The sequence below is a fragment of the Carassius gibelio genome, chromosome B20 (genome assembly GCF_023724105.1).
Source record: "Carassius gibelio isolate Cgi1373 ecotype wild population from Czech Republic chromosome B20, carGib1.2-hapl.c, whole genome shotgun sequence".
NCBI classification, from domain to species: domain Eukaryota; kingdom Metazoa; phylum Chordata; class Actinopteri; order Cypriniformes; family Cyprinidae; genus Carassius; species Carassius gibelio.
In genome coordinates this window covers 4,274,596-4,292,599 of record NC_068415.1, presented here as the reverse complement: position 1 = coordinate 4,292,599, position 18,004 = coordinate 4,274,596, and the positions used below count along the sequence as shown (strand labels likewise).

Here is an 18,004-nt window from a genome sequence, read left to right as displayed (position 1 = left end):
TGAAAAATTATGCTCCCTGCAGACGTTTGAAAGCCGACGACATCAACGGCAAAGGCTAAGTATTCTTCACCATGATGTCATTCAACCCTCGATAGTCAATACATGGACGAAGAGAGCCATCTTTCTTTTTTACGAAAAAAAAAATCCCGCACCTGCTGGAGAGGAAGAGGGGTGGATGATCTTGGCTGCAAGAGAATCAGAAATATATTTCTCCATGACCTCCCTCTCCAGATTGGAAAGTGAATGTAATTTGCCTTTAGGCGGAGTTGTACCTGACAATAATTCTATAGCACAGTCATAGAGACGATGCAGAGGTAGAGAAGCAGCCAGATACTTACTAAACACTCTCTTCAGGTCGAGGTACTCACGTGGCACATTAGATAGGTCAGTGTGATCATCCTGAAACACAGAACAAGACACAGGAGAACATGCAGACAACAGACATGACGCATGACAATATTCACTCCAGGACAAGACAGAATTTTTTCCCCAGTTTATGTGGGGATTATGGAGCACCAGCCAGGGATGCCCCAAAACCACAGGAGCAGCAGGAGTGTCAGTGAGGAGAAAGTCAATGTACTCAGTTTGTTGTCCAGAGATGATGAGTTTCACTGAGACTGTGGAATGTGTGATGGAGGGTAACGACTGCCCATTAAGTTTTACTGCAGAGATGGACAGAGAAAGTTCCACCATGGGTACCTTAAGTATTTTAGCAACTTTAAAGTCTAGGAAATTACCCTCCACCCCTGAATCCACCAAAGCCTCACAATCAAAAGTTAATGCATGAAGTGTCAGCCTTACCGGTAGTGACGTGTGACGTGACAGAAAGAGAGCATTTATTGAGAGTTGCTCCAACGTTATGTAACCTCTTACCTACACAGTACAAGTATAAACCCTTCTCCCTGCGTCTCTGCTTCTCCTGCTGCGAAAGGCAAGACCTGCCCATCTGCATGGGTTCGGGATCAGGGAAAGAAAACTCACTCTCCTCAGTGACTGATTATAGGCTGCTCTGATGAGTGACGTCAGGGATTCTCCATAGTGTCTTCTGTTGGACACGTCTCTCTGGCATCCACACAAATAGCCAGCTCAATGAGTTTATCCACCCCCGCGGGTAAATCCAAGGAATAAATCTCGTCCTTGATGGTTTCCAAAAGTCAGTGTAGAAACACGTCCGTCTGTGCCTCAGAATTCCGGCCGCACTCCGCGGCTAAAATACGAAATTCGATAGAATAGTCGGCTACGGTGCGATCCCCTTGTTGCAGCTCCGCGAGAAGTCTAGCTGCCTCTCTGCCATAAGCAGCGCGATCAAATACCTTCTTCAGCCCCTGCGAAAACACTTGGGAGGAGGCGCAGCACGGAAGTCTCTGTTCCCACATGGTGGTTCCACAGCTTGCTGCTTGTCCTGTGAGCAGAGTTATAATGAATGCTATCTTAGATTCCTCTGTGGGAAACGATGACGGTTGAAGAGAATTATAGAGGGAGCATTTAGTCAAATATGAGCGACACAACTGGGGCTCCCCGGAATAAAAGGCTAATGGTGGTAGAACGGGTGCTTTGATCCACGGCAGCTGGTGGATTGGACGCAGGTGGTTGCTGAGAAAAAACGGTCTCCAACTTGAAGAGCTGAAACTGAGTGGTAAGTTCCAAAACCTGAGCAACCAGGGTTTGGACAGCACAACCCGTAGCCATCATCTGGTCCTCTTGGCATTCCATGCGAGAGTTATTACTCCTTAAAAAGTCTCCTAATTCTGCCGAGCTTGCTGGATCCATTCTGGTTGGTTCGTTCTGTCACGAGATCCAAGTTCAGGGTAAAAAAGGAGGTAGAGCTTTCTCACATTTGGCTCCCAAACTCTGGAATAGCCTTCCTGATAATGTTCGGGGTTCAGACACACTCTCTCTGTTTAAATCTAGATTAAAAACACATCTCTTTCGCCAAGCATTCGAATAATGTTTCTTTTTAATTGTGAGTGTAGTTGCATCTGTTCAAAGTTGCATTTTTATTCATTAACTTGGGTTAAACTAATTTTACTTTGTTGGATCAGCAGCTATGCTAATGATGTCTGTATTTTGTTTCTATGTTTCGCCACGGGATTTACATCCCGTGGTAACTAGGATTTAAACAAGCTCCAGTCTGGATCCAGAACACCTGAGAAGAGATGATGCTGACCCTCAGAGGACCCCAGATGATGCTAACCTTGAATCAACAAACAGAACTAACAATTATTGCTAAATGTGTGACTGAATCATATAATAACTTAATAATATTGATAGTTCATCGTCTAGCTGACTACGTCTTGTATTATTATTATTATTTTTTCTAAAATCCTGTCAAATGTGCACAAACTACTAGCTACTACTAAATATTGTAGAAACATAATTTTCTGTAAAGTTTCTTTGTAACGATTTATTTTGTAAAAAGCGCTATACAAATAAACTTGAATTAAAATGGTTTATTTGTAGCTCAGATAGTCAGCAATGAGAACGTAGGAAGACGATGGCATGACCCCAGATGAATCACGTCCAGACCACTCAAGCAGCAGTAACTCAAACCCAGCGCAGGAATCCTAGGCAGGCGAGGAATAAGGTCCAGAGAATACCAGCTGGAGGAACAGGAGCACAACTAGACAAGAAAGACAGACGAGAAATCAACGAACCAACAACATGAACAGGATGCCAGCCAAACTTAAAGGCAGCGCAAATGAGTTGCAGCTGGTGCTCATTACCGCAGCTGCTGCTAGTTAATAGAAGCACAAAATCAGACAGAGATGCAAGATGAATGCACTGACCCATGAACCGTGACAAGGACAGATTAGAGTACTTTAGAAGGCATGAAAATTAACTGTATGTACCGATGCTAATTAACCAAAGCAAGCAGCAGCATGCGTGAGGAGAGAGCAGCTGGCAGAAGAGCTGCTTCTAATGTAGACTGCTAAGCTGAATTGTTTGTTTAAAGTTGATTGCATTGTATCTCAATATACATATTTTTAATGGAAACCCATACTTATTACTCCATGACTGAGGGGCACCTTTATTGAGAACCAAAGCTTTAATGAAAAAACATATCAATCTATAATAATAATAATAATAATAATCAACTACTTTATATTCTTCCTCTTCAGACTCGCATGCGGAAAGCACCACAGCGGGACGGGCGATGGAAGGGTAAAGGAGCAGAAGAGTGCAGCATGGACATGGATATGGGTGGACAGAGATCTGGAAGAAGGAGGAGTAATTGCAGTGGATGTTGCAGGTAATGCGCATGTCCGAGGGACAGCAGCAAAATCTCCAAGCGGTTTAAGTGAGTTCACATTCCGCATACTTTGGAGTGTACCCAGTTCCCTCTCCAGCTTATTGAAGCTGTCCTGCTGGAGTGTCAGGAATGGGTGGTTTTTGTGCCTGACGTTCTCACGTTGTGCTCTGGGTTGCCTTGCCTCTCCCCTCAAACTAGATGTCTGTCCCACTGTTTCTTCTCCATCCGAAACAACCCCTTCCTGCTGCCTACTGGGTCCGGCCACACAATCTTCAGCCAGCGGAGCTGAATGAAATTTCATGTTTATATATTCTATGACTATTGCTGAATAAAATATTTTTGTGCTTGAAGGTTTTGTACATATTTTCACATAATTTCTTTACCTTGGCAGTGACGTCCTCTGCTGGCGTTAGGTCTGGGGTGGCTGTAGGTGGCCCTCCTCCCATGGCCACCTGTTTTTTTGTTATTTTTGTTATTTATTTTTTTATTAGGAGCAAGCTTTTGTTTTTCCCGTCTCCTGACATCATTGTACCTTTTTCGGCATTGTAAAGCTGTTCCTCTGATGCCTGAAGACGAAGACACAATCACTGCTACTTCATCCCACAGCTTCACATTGGGAAGATTTGGTGGATTCCTGCTTGTCCCGTAGACCTGCTTGCGCACTTTAAAGTGCACGAGCAGAATGGTTTCTTTGCTTGAAGCTTTTAGCTTTTCCGCCAACAAATTCCACCCTGTAAATAGCGATCCGAGCGCATCTCACTCTTTAAGGGAATAGGAGATGACCCTCTGATTGGTTTATTGAATGTTACGCCCATTACTCATTAACAGTGTTTGGAATAACGCCGTTTAAAAGAACAGCTTTAGGTAACGACGTTATTATTTCAGTAACGGGGTAATCGAACTAATTACTTTTCCCGTCGTTACAACGCCGTTAACATTACTGAACGTTAAATGTGGTGCGTTACTATGCATTGATTTAATAAACTATGCAATCCGAATGCACCCCTCACACAGCGAGTGAGGAGGTGGGTTAATAATGAGATGAGCGATTATGGTTGACTAAGGCAGAGTCATGTGTTTCATGGTAGCCAATCAGAGCCAGTGTTCTTACACACATGCCGGCTCACGCGGCAGCGCCAGCAGCGCCAAACACACACACACACACACACACACACGCAACAGCTACACAGAGATTCGCAGCAGAAATGGCGAGTCAGTAGCAATCCGATGAAAAGTTGGCATTTTCAAGGTGGAGATACAGTATAAGCACTACTTCAAATTCATTGTGGTCAAAGGCAAGAATGTGCATGTAATGTGTACGTGTAATGTGTGACACGCATCTACAAAGCTAGTGGCCAAAAACACTTTTCTTACAAAGATAATACTTGAAGTGCAGGATAAAACTCTTGCTGTCTGTTGACGTGCAATAAATATCGAAAGTTATGTACGAACACCTGTCTGTTCTACTCATTTCAACTGACTTGTGAAAACTGCAAAAAAAAAAACTAACAAGCAAAAAAAATTCTCTGATTATTTTTTTTTTTTACAGTAACGCAAAAAAAACTTTCCCTGGTAACGAGTTACTTTTATTATAAATTAATTCAGTTACTAACGCAGTTACTTTTTGGAACAAGTAGTGAGTAACTATAACTAATTACTTTTTTAAAGTAACGTTCCCAACAGTGCTCATTAAGAGAATAGGGATAACCCATTCCCTTTGGACACTCCCTGAGTACACCTGCACCGTGCGCTTTACACTTTGTGATTGTTAAAATAGAGCCCACTGAGGATGTGATTTTGGTCATGTTTGTTCTATTGGTTTCTGTTTATACAACATCAGTCAATATAACCTAAGTTTCAGAAGCTTTTAAAGCATCATCAAATAATGTCATGAAGAATCTGAAAGTCAGGCAATAGCATGCAATAGTAAACATATGAAATTAAATTTAGCAATAAATAGAAAGCTATGAGATGTAAAGTGTTTACTCGGTGTAAATGTATTACAGGTAGTGGAGCTCATGGAGAGCAGCACATAAATCTTTGTAGCAGACACAGATTGTCCCGCACATGTTCTCATGCCCTTGTTCATGGATGTGTGGTTCAGGGGCATCATCATGGTCTTCCTCATCCTCTCTGTACACTCAGAAAAGGACAGCCTCGATGTCTCTTTTCTATCCATGATCAGATCTGGTCTGACTGCAGCAGTGAGGGATGTGATGGATGGATGTGGGTGCACCACCTGTAATTTTTCAAAACAGAATAATGTTAGAATAAAGCTTTGTTTTGTGTGTTGTTGACTTGTATTTATTTATTGTTATGGTTACTTTTCTTTTACTCATTTATTCATGTCTCCAGGGGCCTGTACCATGATGGTAGCTGAACAAATTCAGAGTTACAGGATTAGTTTTGAGTTGACAAAACCAAACCTCTCCAATCCAGCTTTGTTGGTACCATGATGCTGTTCATCAACTTTCTTTGTCAATTCATGCTTTGATCCTGAGTTTGTGGAGCGCGTGCACATGAAAGTGTGACATCACTGGCGAACAGCCAATCACGAGCCTTGCAATACAAAGCAATTTTGATTTACTTCTAGCGAGAGACCCAGCGAGATTTAAAACTAAAGGTTAAAGGTTTTGCTAAAGGTTAAGAGATTGAATAATATGACAAATTTAAATGTCATATAAAAAATGAAGGAGGACTAATAAAATAAATGATCTTGTTCCATCAGTGTAGTCACAAGTGGAACTTGTTAACTTAGTTTATACATTTGAAAATATATAGTGATAGAGACTTGAACATGTAAGTTCAGATTTGTAATTTTTAAAATAGTTCAATCTTTTGATACTACAGCTTATTTAAATCACATGATCTGTATACATTAATATTTATTAAAAATAATAATAATAACTGTTAAACTAAAATTGCTTGTAAGAGATAAATAATAATATGAATCACAATAATTATATAAATCATAAAATGACTCAGTTATTACCATTAAAGCCAGACTTCTATTATTTTATTTTTTTTAAGCATAAGGGACCTTTAATTTGGAGCAAGATAAACCGGAGTGACTTTGTGTCAGACATGTGTCACTTCTCTCACATCTGATTGGTTCACCTTCAGTTTGAGATCTTGAATCAGAACATAACCTGCCCCGGAGCAGGTTAGCCGTGCAGCATAAGATACCATGGCAACGAACACCGATTAAAGCCAAGCTACTTTCATAGTACCTAAAACCCAGGGTTGGCGGAAACTCAGCTGAAACATAGCTGGCTAGCCACCTAATCCAGCTTCATGGTACAGGCCCCTGATGTTGTCAGTAAATAAAATATAGCCTTGTCATGTGTCAGGGATTGGGCAGACCCGGTTCCAGCCAATAACCAGCGCTCACTCTCTCCCGAATGCTAATCACCAGCACCTGATGTCCATTACCCCTGCACTATAAAACACCTCCAGAAACCCCAATGCATTGTCAAGCCTCCAACAGGGATTGATCTCGTGAACTTGTCTCTGACTCACCTCGTCTTCACGAAGACTCCAGCTGTAAAGTATACTCACATTTGAGAAAGTAACCTGTGTGTCTTTGTTCTCCTGTCTCCAGAACACTCTAGGCATATTCCGTGATCTGAACTCCCCTACATGCCTTGATATCTCCTGAGTGCCTAAGTGATCCTTCGACTATTGAACTCCCACTGCAAGAGAAGAGACAACTATTGAAATCTTGTATTGTGTGGCGTTGACGTCTCTATATAAGCATACTCACCTGGCTTTCACGGACACGAGCTCCAGAAAACCCCCTCACCAAGTTTGCACTTCCTTCCCTCTCACTATTCCCTTAAGTAAAGACTCTTGAATCCACTTCCCTCTGCCTCCGAGTACTAACCTGACATCATGTCACTCTACAATTGTTTCATTAACTCATTCATTCATTACTTGTCTGAATATGTAGATGTATTCATCTTGGCTGCATTTGTCTAGTGTGAAGTCATCCACCGCTATGGCATATGACAAAAATCCTAATTAAAATGTTTGTTTTACAAAAAATACAGAATTATTGATCACCGTTTATCATTATTAATGTTTATAAGTGTTGTGGTGGGCTAGAAAGGCTTTCTGAGGTAATGTTAATTTCTAAGTAGGCCTAGTAATACTTACATTTTTCAAGTGTAAAATCAACACTTGTCTTCTACAAAGTCAAGATCTTCAAGCAACTGATTGTCTCTTTTGTGCAGATTTTACAAAAATTCCAAACGATGAGGAAAACTGTATGAGCTACGGTTGTGGAGTTATTGATACTATGAGGTGTTTAATATTTAAGGATTAAACTGGGTAATTTCAGTACAGTTAAAAAAATATTGTTTTCAAATTATTAAATCAAGCCAATGCTAAACTTTCAACTACACATTGTTTCTCTTTAATTTAATTTGTGACTGAATTGTAAAAAGAAAGCATTCAAAGAATTATGATGGCTGGAGCTGTCAATCACACAGCACATGACTATAATCAATGACTCAGTCTACACTGAACAGTGAATCTCGTATTTATATCATGTTGGCAGTGCTAGTTATGATGAAAGCATTTGTGAGATTCCAGAACTCGAGTTACAATGTCGAGATCATTGTATTAATTTGCTCAACAGTTTACAATGAACCTATGCGATTGAATTAGATTAAATATGTCAGCATTCTCAAAAACTCTAAAAGTAAAAACCTAGCAAAAGTGTTTGATAGAGCTTCACATGTAATAGTTATTTCATACAAGTTTCACAGCAGACAAACCTTAACAACAGAGCGTCAGGGTAGAAAATTGCCTTTTATTTCTAAATTATGACAATTTTCATACAGAAGTAATATTTTCCCATAGAATGTGCTGTTCTATCAGCATTTAATAAAATCTATTTTTAATATTGCAATTACACTATAAGAGTATTGAAAAGTTAACTTTTCTTAAACCTAAGAAGCCCTTAAGTTCCCTAAATAAACAGCATGACCAAAACTTTGCTGAAAAACTTACTACACACCTCATGTTCGCTGATTGATTGTTTTATACTTTTTAGTATTTGCATTTAGTAAACATGAGAATAACTTCCATTATTGTTAGTCATATTTTAAGATGAACTCTTACTAGACTGACACAACTTTTTACTCATTTACTTGATTATACATCATTTAACATCATTTATACAATCTTTTTTTTTTTTTTTTGAAAAAAACATGCTTAAATCTGAGTCTCAAATATGATCCATGAGGCTTTTGAGGAACGTTTATTTGTTAATCTCTCAGTTATCATTGTATTGCATTGCACTATATTTTTTGAAACTACAGAGCTCTAAAGAGCTTTTAAATCACAATTTCACCTTACTACTTCATATACAGTAAATATCAGCAACAATTTTATATTTTTGCTCAGTTTAGGCCTCATTGTTCAAGTTCTCACTATATCATGTTATATGAGTCAAAAAAGAGGTATAATATTCACACACAAAAAACATACTGCGCGGAAACTATTTTTATATTATAAATATAATATATTATATTTTAAAGTATATAAAAAAAAAATTTATTAAAAAAATATGATTATGACTGTGATTTCTTATGTCAGGCTTAACAGGGTTAATTTTTGTCATTATCTCTGTTGCCCCCAGTAATAAAAAATAAAAATAAAATGAACTATACCATTGAAAATAGTTGCATGAAAAAAATTAAAAGAAAAAAGAAAAACACTTACTGTGAGTTTACTATAAGTTTCATTCAAATATTAAAGTGTTACAATCCTTGTTGCCGCAGATATAAGTGGAAATGAGAATCTTAAATGCACCCTGAAAACAAGGGTAGAAAAAACCATAGATCAAAGGGTTACAAGTGGAGTTCAAATATGCAAACCAAATTACAGCATCAAAAACCACAGCTGGGGTGAAAAAATTGAAAAAAGGGTCAAGAACAGTAACAGTAAAATACGGCAGCCAGCAGAACAAAAAAACACACACGACAATGGCCAGAGTTTTAGCTGCTTTTCTCTCTCTGTGAGCAGAGCTTTGGCTCTTCATCCCTCCAGTCACTCTTTCTGACATAACCTTTGCATGTTTTCGTGCAACATAGAAGATTTTTATATACAAAGAGCCCATGATCGTCCCAGGAAGGAAAAATACGAGAACTGGACATATAATACCCCATTGTTTGTTAAAGAACAAAACACAACTTCCCACACAATAAACCTGCATGATGAATGACTCCAAACCAATTGTGTTTACACCTGAAAACACAACATAAAAACTGTACACAAAAGAAAAAAGCCATATGAAGGTAGTAAAAACAGTCACAGTGTTGTTTGTGACCCTCATTCTGTACCTCAGAGGGTCACAAATGGCCCAGTACCTGTCAACAGATATTAAACTGAGATGCAGTAATGAGGAGATACAGAAGCTCATGTCTAAACTAGAATGAACTTTACACACAAAATCTCCCAGATACCAGCAGCCTTCAACAGATCGCACCATGCTGTACGGCATGACCAAAGAGCCCAGCAGACAATCGCAAGCTGCCAGCGACTGAACAATCAGATGAGTTGGAGACTGAAGCTGTTTGAAGTGAGAGACTGAGATGATGATCAGCAGGTTCCCAAAAACTGTTGTGAGGATCATCAGTACAAAGAAAGTATACATTGCCACTTTAACAACAGTAAGACGATGCAATTTTGGACAGGAGTTTGGCAGGAGTGGATAGCAGAGAAACACATTCATAGTCACAGTTTCATTAGCAGTCATCACGTCTGCTCTAGATGCTGAAATATATTCCTTTGTAACTGTAAAAAAGCCAGTTAACTATAAACCAAAGTATAAACAGAATAATTTTGCAGATTATATTTTGATAAAACAGCAATTAGCGAAAAAGAAGAAGAAGAAGAAGCATATATTTATATAGTGCTGTACATGCCGATCTATAGTTTAACTCCCTAAATGATTCAGAACTGCTCAGATTTGTTCATATATACTCTCAGGTTTAAGCTAACCCTCCCTACACCTGTTACTGTTACCCATAGCAACAAACATTACATGAACATAGAATAAAGAGTTTTACAAAAAGGTGAATTAATGTATGTAATTAATGTAATTTGAACAATGTAAATGTAGTGAAAAATGTAGTGTTGTGTAATGTAGTGCATTTTGTGCCAAAACAATGGAAAATTATCTACAGCTTAGCTGACATATGACCTGCTGGGAATTTTGAAAAAGTGACTCAAAATATTAAGAAATTAGTCTACATTAAGTATTAATATAGATATTAATATAGATATATAATATAGATATTAATATAGATCGGTTCCCGTCTCCTCCTTCCCATGATTGTGAAGTTTTGGGACATGCTGTTGAAGATCCCTCGCCGCTGTGGTGAATCTGCGGTGTCATCGAGCAGGGCGAAGTAGTCTGCCACCTTGGACGCTCGAGGCGGTGAGCTAGAGTGAGTTGCCGGGAGGGACCCGTCTGCCCACGATGTGGAGGGACAGCTGTTGTCCATAAAGGAGCGGAGGCGTCGAGGAGCAGGCGACGAGGGACTCCTGCCGGCTGCCCGAAAGCGGAGGAAGCCGTCGCAATCAATGTCACGCTGTCCTCTGAGGGCCATCCAGTGCTGCCGCCAGGCACTGTGGAAGAGTTCATACAGCTGGTGGGTGGCCAAGCGACAGTGTGTCTGGGAACCGGAACAATTTTTTTTTCTATCCTCTCTCCCCTCTCTCGTCTCTGTCACTCCTCATCCTTCCATCTCCTTTTCTCTCGCCTTGTCTGTCTGTCCTTACTCCCAGGTTCCCGCAGCCAGCGTGATTGTGAAGTTTTGATATTGTTACATATAATTAAGACATTTCTTGTACCATTTAAGGAACTTAAGTCTTTTTAAGGCCTTTAATTTGATAATCCAAATTTAAGACTTACAAGGACCCATGGAAATCCTGCAGACTCGAGTTGAATAAATATCTGTATGAATTAATTGAATTTTGTTTAAATACAGATCTGTTTGAATGAATAGCTGAGGATACACCCATGTTCAGGTGACCATAGAGACAGTATCAAAGATGGCTATGTCCATAATACTGGTGTAAGAATCCACCCGCCAGCTCAAAAAGCGGAATCCAGCGGCCTGTTGTACACTGTTGTCGATCATCTTTTGTATCCTTCTGATCTCCTCCGTTGGACTCGAGACCGGTGAGTGGAACAGGTGTCGCTCATTTCCAAATCACTCCACTGGCCTCAACCCGTTCCCACAGCTCTCGTCCCCGCCCCATTCATCACGTTATAATTTCTAGAATTTTTTAATTTTAAGGATGTAAAAACAAGAATCACAAAATGGCTTAATGTGAGGATTAACATTTAAAAGGCTAAGATTTAGAATAAATATAGTCTTGTTCAGACTGTCAGTCCAAATCAGATATTGGTGTATATCCAATTGGAATCTAATCACATATCCGAACAGCAAGAAATCATGCAAAATCTGATTTTTAAACATTTTTACAAATCTGTTTCGAGCTACATTCATGTGGTTCAAAATACCTTTGAAGTTGCATTTCTGGAAATCTGTTTCAGTCTGACCACGCAGATTTGATTTTGCGTAGCTTCTTCCCTGATGTTCATCTCGCCTGAATATCATGCTTGATAACGCAGTGTTCATGAGTGCAGTGCTGCTTTGTGTACCTCCATTACTGAGGAAACTGCTCTATTTCTGCCATTCTGTTCTTCTGTCACCTACTGGAATTAATTTTCATTAAGCCTGTCTGCTGTTTCTGTTCAGACCCATGTTAAAGAGCCACACAGATGGGAAATCAAAAATTACCTGTATTACAGTGTATAATGTAGCTGTCCATCAGTGTAAACAATGTGCAAAGTAGTTAAACCAAAAAGTACACGATTTACAAAGTTATTGGCTTCTAAAGTAAGGAGTCAACTCTGAATCGCTGAAACGAGTCGTTATAGATTTCAAATCTTTTGCCCATCTCTATGTACGTCACTAGAACTCTTTGCATAATAATCTCCGCCTACCGTCTTGGGAGAAACGGAACTCTGACCTGCCCCACCCCCCCACACAGATGCTCTGGTTGGTGTGATAGCATCATGTCGAGGAGACGGTGTGTTTTTAATTGTAAAGGCAAGTTTGTTTTATTTTCACTGCCAAAGAATGAAGATCAGAAGAACCAATGGCTAAAATTCATTTTTACCACAATACCAGAGCAGTACAACAAATCCCTTTTGTTGTGTTCACAACATTTCACTGATGACTGCTTTTCTAATCTCGGTGAGTACAAGGCGGGATTTTCAAAGCGTTTGGCCATAAAAGAGGGTTCATTACCAACTTTATTTAGACCAACGAGCATCTCCGAATCACAAGGCGAAGTATGATTATGAAGTTATGTATTTGTTTTCTACCGAGCGTCTTATCAGTATGTGTGCTGTCTGCAGCCTTTCTCTGCGCTGACCTTCTTTTACAAACACGTCATTAAAATGAAGTGTAACTCTGTGAATACTCAACGAAGAGACATGAGAGAGATATCTATAGAAAGCTTGACATGTCTTCTTTAAAACTAAATAAGTGCTGCTAACAGATATTCTGTGATAAAGTAATCCATATGAAAACAACGCGATGTCCGTTTTTCACGTCTCCCTTCATTATATCTAATGTGACCACGCCCCTGCGCTGAACGCGCTATTCAGATTCAAACAGAAGCGCGCGGCTTGAATACACCCACACAGAAGAAAAAGCAGTGAGACTGTTCAAGTTTTTTATTTTACTGTTTGCTTCGCGATGAGAGGAATAAGACATAATGATGCTAACGCATTGTTTACCATAAAGTTGTGTGCGGACCAATCAATCAAACCTGACTATGTCAGTTGACCAATCAGAACACAGTATGCTACTGAAAGGTGTGGTTTAAGGAAACTGAATCTTTTGAACAGCTTCGCACGAACCGTTTGGGGATCTCTGAGAATTGAGGTAATTTTAAAATGATATTTTGACAAAATGACAATGTTTTTAAACCTTTTGTACGGGACTTAAACAGTGATAGGAAGCTTAGAATTTTCATCTTACTGGCTCTTTAAAATCAAGCCATATTTTTTATACACCAAATACACAATTGTAAATGTGAACCTGTAGATTGACAAGAAACTAATATGTATTCTAAATTTAAACATTTAAGATGGTAGGTTTGATATATCTATATGTTTTAAATCCCTATAATAACCCTTGTTCAGACTGTCCAAATCTGATTTTTGTGCATAAGTCGAACTTATTCATTAGGAATCTGATCATATATCCAATCATATTTATCAAGAATGAATGGCAAAAATATTTAATAAATAAACGAAAACATCACATGAAATATGACAAATCTGTTTCAAAATAAAATTTTTTTTTTGGTTTGAAATATTACTTAAAGGTCCTATTCTTCGTGATCCCATGTTTTAAACATCCCTCTAGTTCCTGCAATAATGATGTCATTAAAACAGCTTTTTGACTAACTTCCACCCACATGAATACACAAAAAGGGGGTGTGGCCTTGTTGCGCTCCGACGGTCGTTGAAACACTGTTATTTTCATCTCGGAGTCCAATCACCTTTGTTTGGGCTTCCCAGGGATGCTGTACTTGGAGATTAATGGTTACAATTTATGTTTAACTCGGTTCCCGAAAATTATAATCCACATGTAAAACTATGTGCAGCACATTTTGCTGAGGACAGCGAGCTTCCTCAATCTCAATCAGTTCTATGCCGGATTCACACAAAGATTATTCTTGAAAGATGGAGCAGTTCCCTCTTTGTCTGGAGAAGGCATTGTTTATGGACCACAACCGGTAACTTTATTTTTTTTAAACAGTTTCTGTAACTTATTACACAAAGGGCAACGCTGTTTAGCTTTGTTAACTAGATTGTAGGGCTTTGCAAAAAATCGAATGCGATTTTAATGCGCATCTCGTCAGTAAAAACGGTTCTGTGATTATAAGTACATCTCCAGCATGTGCGTTCTTTTACTGTCTATGGTTCAGATCAGGATTCCCAGGTTTTCAAAACAAATCCTGCCCATTTGCTTCTCAAAACTAGCCCAATCGCGTTTCCAGGAGGGCAGCGTGAGCTCAGCTCATGTCGAATCACAACACAGGAACCGCTGGCAAAATCAGAACTCGTTACGTATTTCTGAAGGAGGGACTTTATAGAACAAGGAAGTCATCAGCCCATTTTTATGGCAGTGAAAACAGCGGTATACAGATAGGTGAATTGTGTGAAAAATACTGCATTTTTTTACACTTGAAACATGATCGCATGTTATATTGCACACTGCAAACGCAATCAAAGCTTCAAAAAAGCTTGGAAAATGGGACCTTTAAACTGATATTTAATGGATATGGAAAATTGATATTTAATTTTCACCAAGTACAACATGTTCCTGGATCAACATCCTTGTTGTTCCAGGAACAACATTACATTAATCCAGTCAGAATTGATGTATAACTTTTCAGGAAATATCCATTTTAGGCTTACAATCAGGGTTAAACCCTCGTTAATCAGCTATAAGTTCACACTGATTTTAGGAATAAATTATGGGTTGGGTTAGGTTTAGGTCTATAAGTCTATATTTTTGAACAATAATGTTGATCCAGGATCATCAAAAGATGTTGATCCAGGAACATGTCTTGGCAAAATCAAGAAGACTTCACTTTCTCAAGCTACAGAAAATGTAAACATGTCAGATGTTGTTTGTAGAAAACATGCTGAATGTCTTGTAGAACCAAGATTTTATTGTGTTATGAAAAGTGCAAGTCAAGCAGAAAATGACAATTATAGAGCTGGCCTACATCTCTTTGAGTTTCGAGACTGGCAGAGACAGCAGCACAGAATACACAACTGCGCATTCCAGCTTCCTACATTTCTGCTGCTACCCCATAAGACATTATATAATCCAGTGCGATGGCAAGATGTTGTCATGCTGTAAGACAATATCTGTAAACATTGCTGTTGCTGTTTTCACTGTAGGTACACTAACGCAACTTAGTTGCCACAGAAACCAACACAGATATCCAGTAAAACAAAAGAGTGCCATGGACAAACAGATCCGGTCTGAACAGTTAAACAGCAATACACAGTGTGGACAATCATTTAAATCAGATTCCAATATACAAATAATTAGATCTGGACTGATGGTCTGAACAAGACAAATGACTTTTGAAATTCCTTTTCTCAAAAAAATAAATAAATCAATAAATAAAGTTTGAAAGGCTGCATTTTATCATTTTATAAATCTTTGAACTGTAAATCATTGCTTGAAAGATGGTAGAATGGCAGAAATTATGGTTATTATTTATTGGAAGGTTAACTAATGTGGTTGGTAAGGATAAATGTACAAATCAGAAAATAATAAATATGATTAAAAAAAAAAAAGATAGATTTATCACAACCTACAAATGTCAAAAGAGTAATTAATGTCAGTGCAACTTGATTACTGATTTTTCTGGAGCTCTGGATGCACCAAAAAAAGTGGCAAAAATAAAGTAAAATATTTACTGACTATGATTTCATTGTGTGAAACCCTATGTTAGGATTCACTTCAGTCTTTAGCCCTGTTGTACCCAATACAAATCAATAAATTATTAAATTGCCATAGAAAAGAATTACAGAAGATTTCCTAATAATTTGGCCTTGTTCATTTAAATGTTGTAGCGTTTGAATCCTTGTTGCCACAGATGTAAGTGGAAATGAGAATTTTTTTTGTAACTGTTAAAAAATACTTTCAGAGCCACTTTATAATCAAGCTTTTGGAGCTCCACCATCCAACTGCAAAGACTGTAGGTTATAGACGTTTTATATCTTTCTTAAAATGTCTATACATTTTAACTTTCAAATTATAACTGGTTTTCTGTCACTCATGTCTTTTTTCTCTTTTCAGTTTTTAAACATTAGATATAAGTGTGACCAGGTTGGTTCAGTTGAGGATACTTCCCTTAATCATCTGGATCTTAATCAGGGAATTTAAACCAAACAAACTTCTAAAAAAGGAGTGCTTTTGTAAAGGGAGACTATTTTATTGTAAACCCACTGAAATGTGATCAAAATAGTTTATTTTCAGTATTAAAAAGCAATTTATAATGTTAATTTCACAGAAATGCAGGCTATTTAGGTTGTTTAACAATAGCTGAAATACATTTTGAATATAGTGCAATCCCTGCATGTGTGCCCCTCTTTTTAATTAGATTACTAAAAATAGTAAGACAGCTTCCAATAAAAATACATTTGCAAAATGGGTTCAGCATGTATGAAACAAAAAGGATTACATAAAAATATTTTTTATTGCGATGCCTGAAATAAGTGTGAGATTAGTATTCATTCAAATATTAATGTGTTAGAATGCTTCAAGGCACAGATATAAGTGGATATGAGAATCTTAAAGGCCTTCTGAAAACAAGGGTAGAATAATCCATAAATCAAGGGGTTACAAGTCGAGTTGAAATATGCAAACCAAAACAAAGCATCAAAAACAACAGCTGGGGTCCAATAATTGAACAAAGTGTCTAGAACAGACGCAGTAAAAAAAGGCAGCCAGCAGAACAAATAAACACCCATGACAATGGCCAGAGTTTTAGCTGCTTTTCTCTCTCTGTGAGCAGAGCTTTGGCTCTTCAACCCTCCAGTCACTCTTTCTGACATAACTTTTGCATGTTTTTGTGCAACATAGAAGATTTTTACATACAGAGAGCTCATGATTGTCCCGGGAAGGAAGAATACGAGAACTGGAGATATAATACTCCACTCCTTGTTAAAAAGCACAACACAATTTCCCACACAATAACTCTGCAATATAACCATCTCTAATCCAACTGCAATTATCCCTGAAAACACAACAGAGAAACTGTACACAAATGAAAACAGCCATATGAAGGTAATAAAAACAGTCACAGTGTTGTTTGAGACCCTCATTTTGTACCTCAGAGGGTCACAAATGGCCCAGTACCTGTCAACAGATATTAAACTGAGATGCAGTAATGAGGAGATACAGAACGTCATGTCTAAACTATAATGAACTTTACACACAAAATCTCCCAGATACCAGCAGCCTTCAACAGATCGCACCATGCTGTATGGCATGACCAAAGAGCCCAACAGACAGTCACTGGCAGCCAGAGAGCGAACGATCAGATGAGTTGGAGACTGAAGCTGTTTGAAGTGAGAGATGGAGATGATGATCAGCAGGTTCCCCAAAACTGTTGTGAGGATCATCAGCACAAAAAAAGAATACAATGCCACTTTAACAACAGCAAGACGATGCAGTTTTGGACAGGAGTTTGGCCGGAGTGGATAGCAGAGAAACATGCTCTCAGATTGAGTCTTATTTGAGGTCATCATCTGCTCCAGATGCTGAAATGACTTTCTTTGTAAAAAGGTTGACACTTATCAACATTTGGTAAAGATAAATATAAATATATAGTACATGCCTGTCTATTTTAACTCCTAAATGTACTCAGAGCAGCTGAGTTTTGTCCATAAATACCCTCATATTTGAAGCAACCCTCCTACTCCTGACACGGTTACCCATAGTTACAAAAACAACATTAGCTCAGGAGATTAAAATGAAAAAAATAAGTAAGCATTAGAGACACTATGGGAGTATAATGTATTACATCCAAAATGTGGTTCAATAAAACGTAAATTTACTTATGTTTGCCTACTGTTGATGCTGAAATGTACAATACTAATGTATTTAAAGCATCTAATCATACAATTCA

At 38.4% G+C, this 18,004-nt stretch overlaps 2 protein-coding genes across 2 annotated transcripts; both read right to left on the bottom strand.

Moving 5' to 3' along the window:
* Window positions 1–8,996: 8,996 nt before the first annotated feature.
* Window positions 8,997–10,013, bottom strand: LOC127983359 (trace amine-associated receptor 4-like). Its single transcript, XM_052585539.1, has one exon. It carries the CDS (start codon window positions 10,011–10,013, stop codon window positions 8,997–8,999), a length of 1,017 nt encoding a protein of 338 aa, XP_052441499.1.
* A 6,591-nt stretch (window positions 10,014–16,604) lies between these two features.
* Window positions 16,605–17,624, bottom strand: LOC127983388 (trace amine-associated receptor 4-like). The gene has a single exon (XM_052585565.1). It carries the CDS (start codon window positions 17,622–17,624, stop codon window positions 16,605–16,607), a length of 1,020 nt encoding a protein of 339 aa, XP_052441525.1.
* Window positions 17,625–18,004: the final 380 nt, after the last annotated feature.

Coding starts and splice junctions, on each gene's coding strand:
- LOC127983359 (XM_052585539.1), bottom strand. CDS start 10,013: ATGACTGCTAATGAAACTGTGACTATGAATGTGTTTCTCTGCTATCCA.
- LOC127983388 (XM_052585565.1), bottom strand. CDS start 17,624: ATGATGACCTCAAATAAGACTCAATCTGAGAGCATGTTTCTCTGCTAT.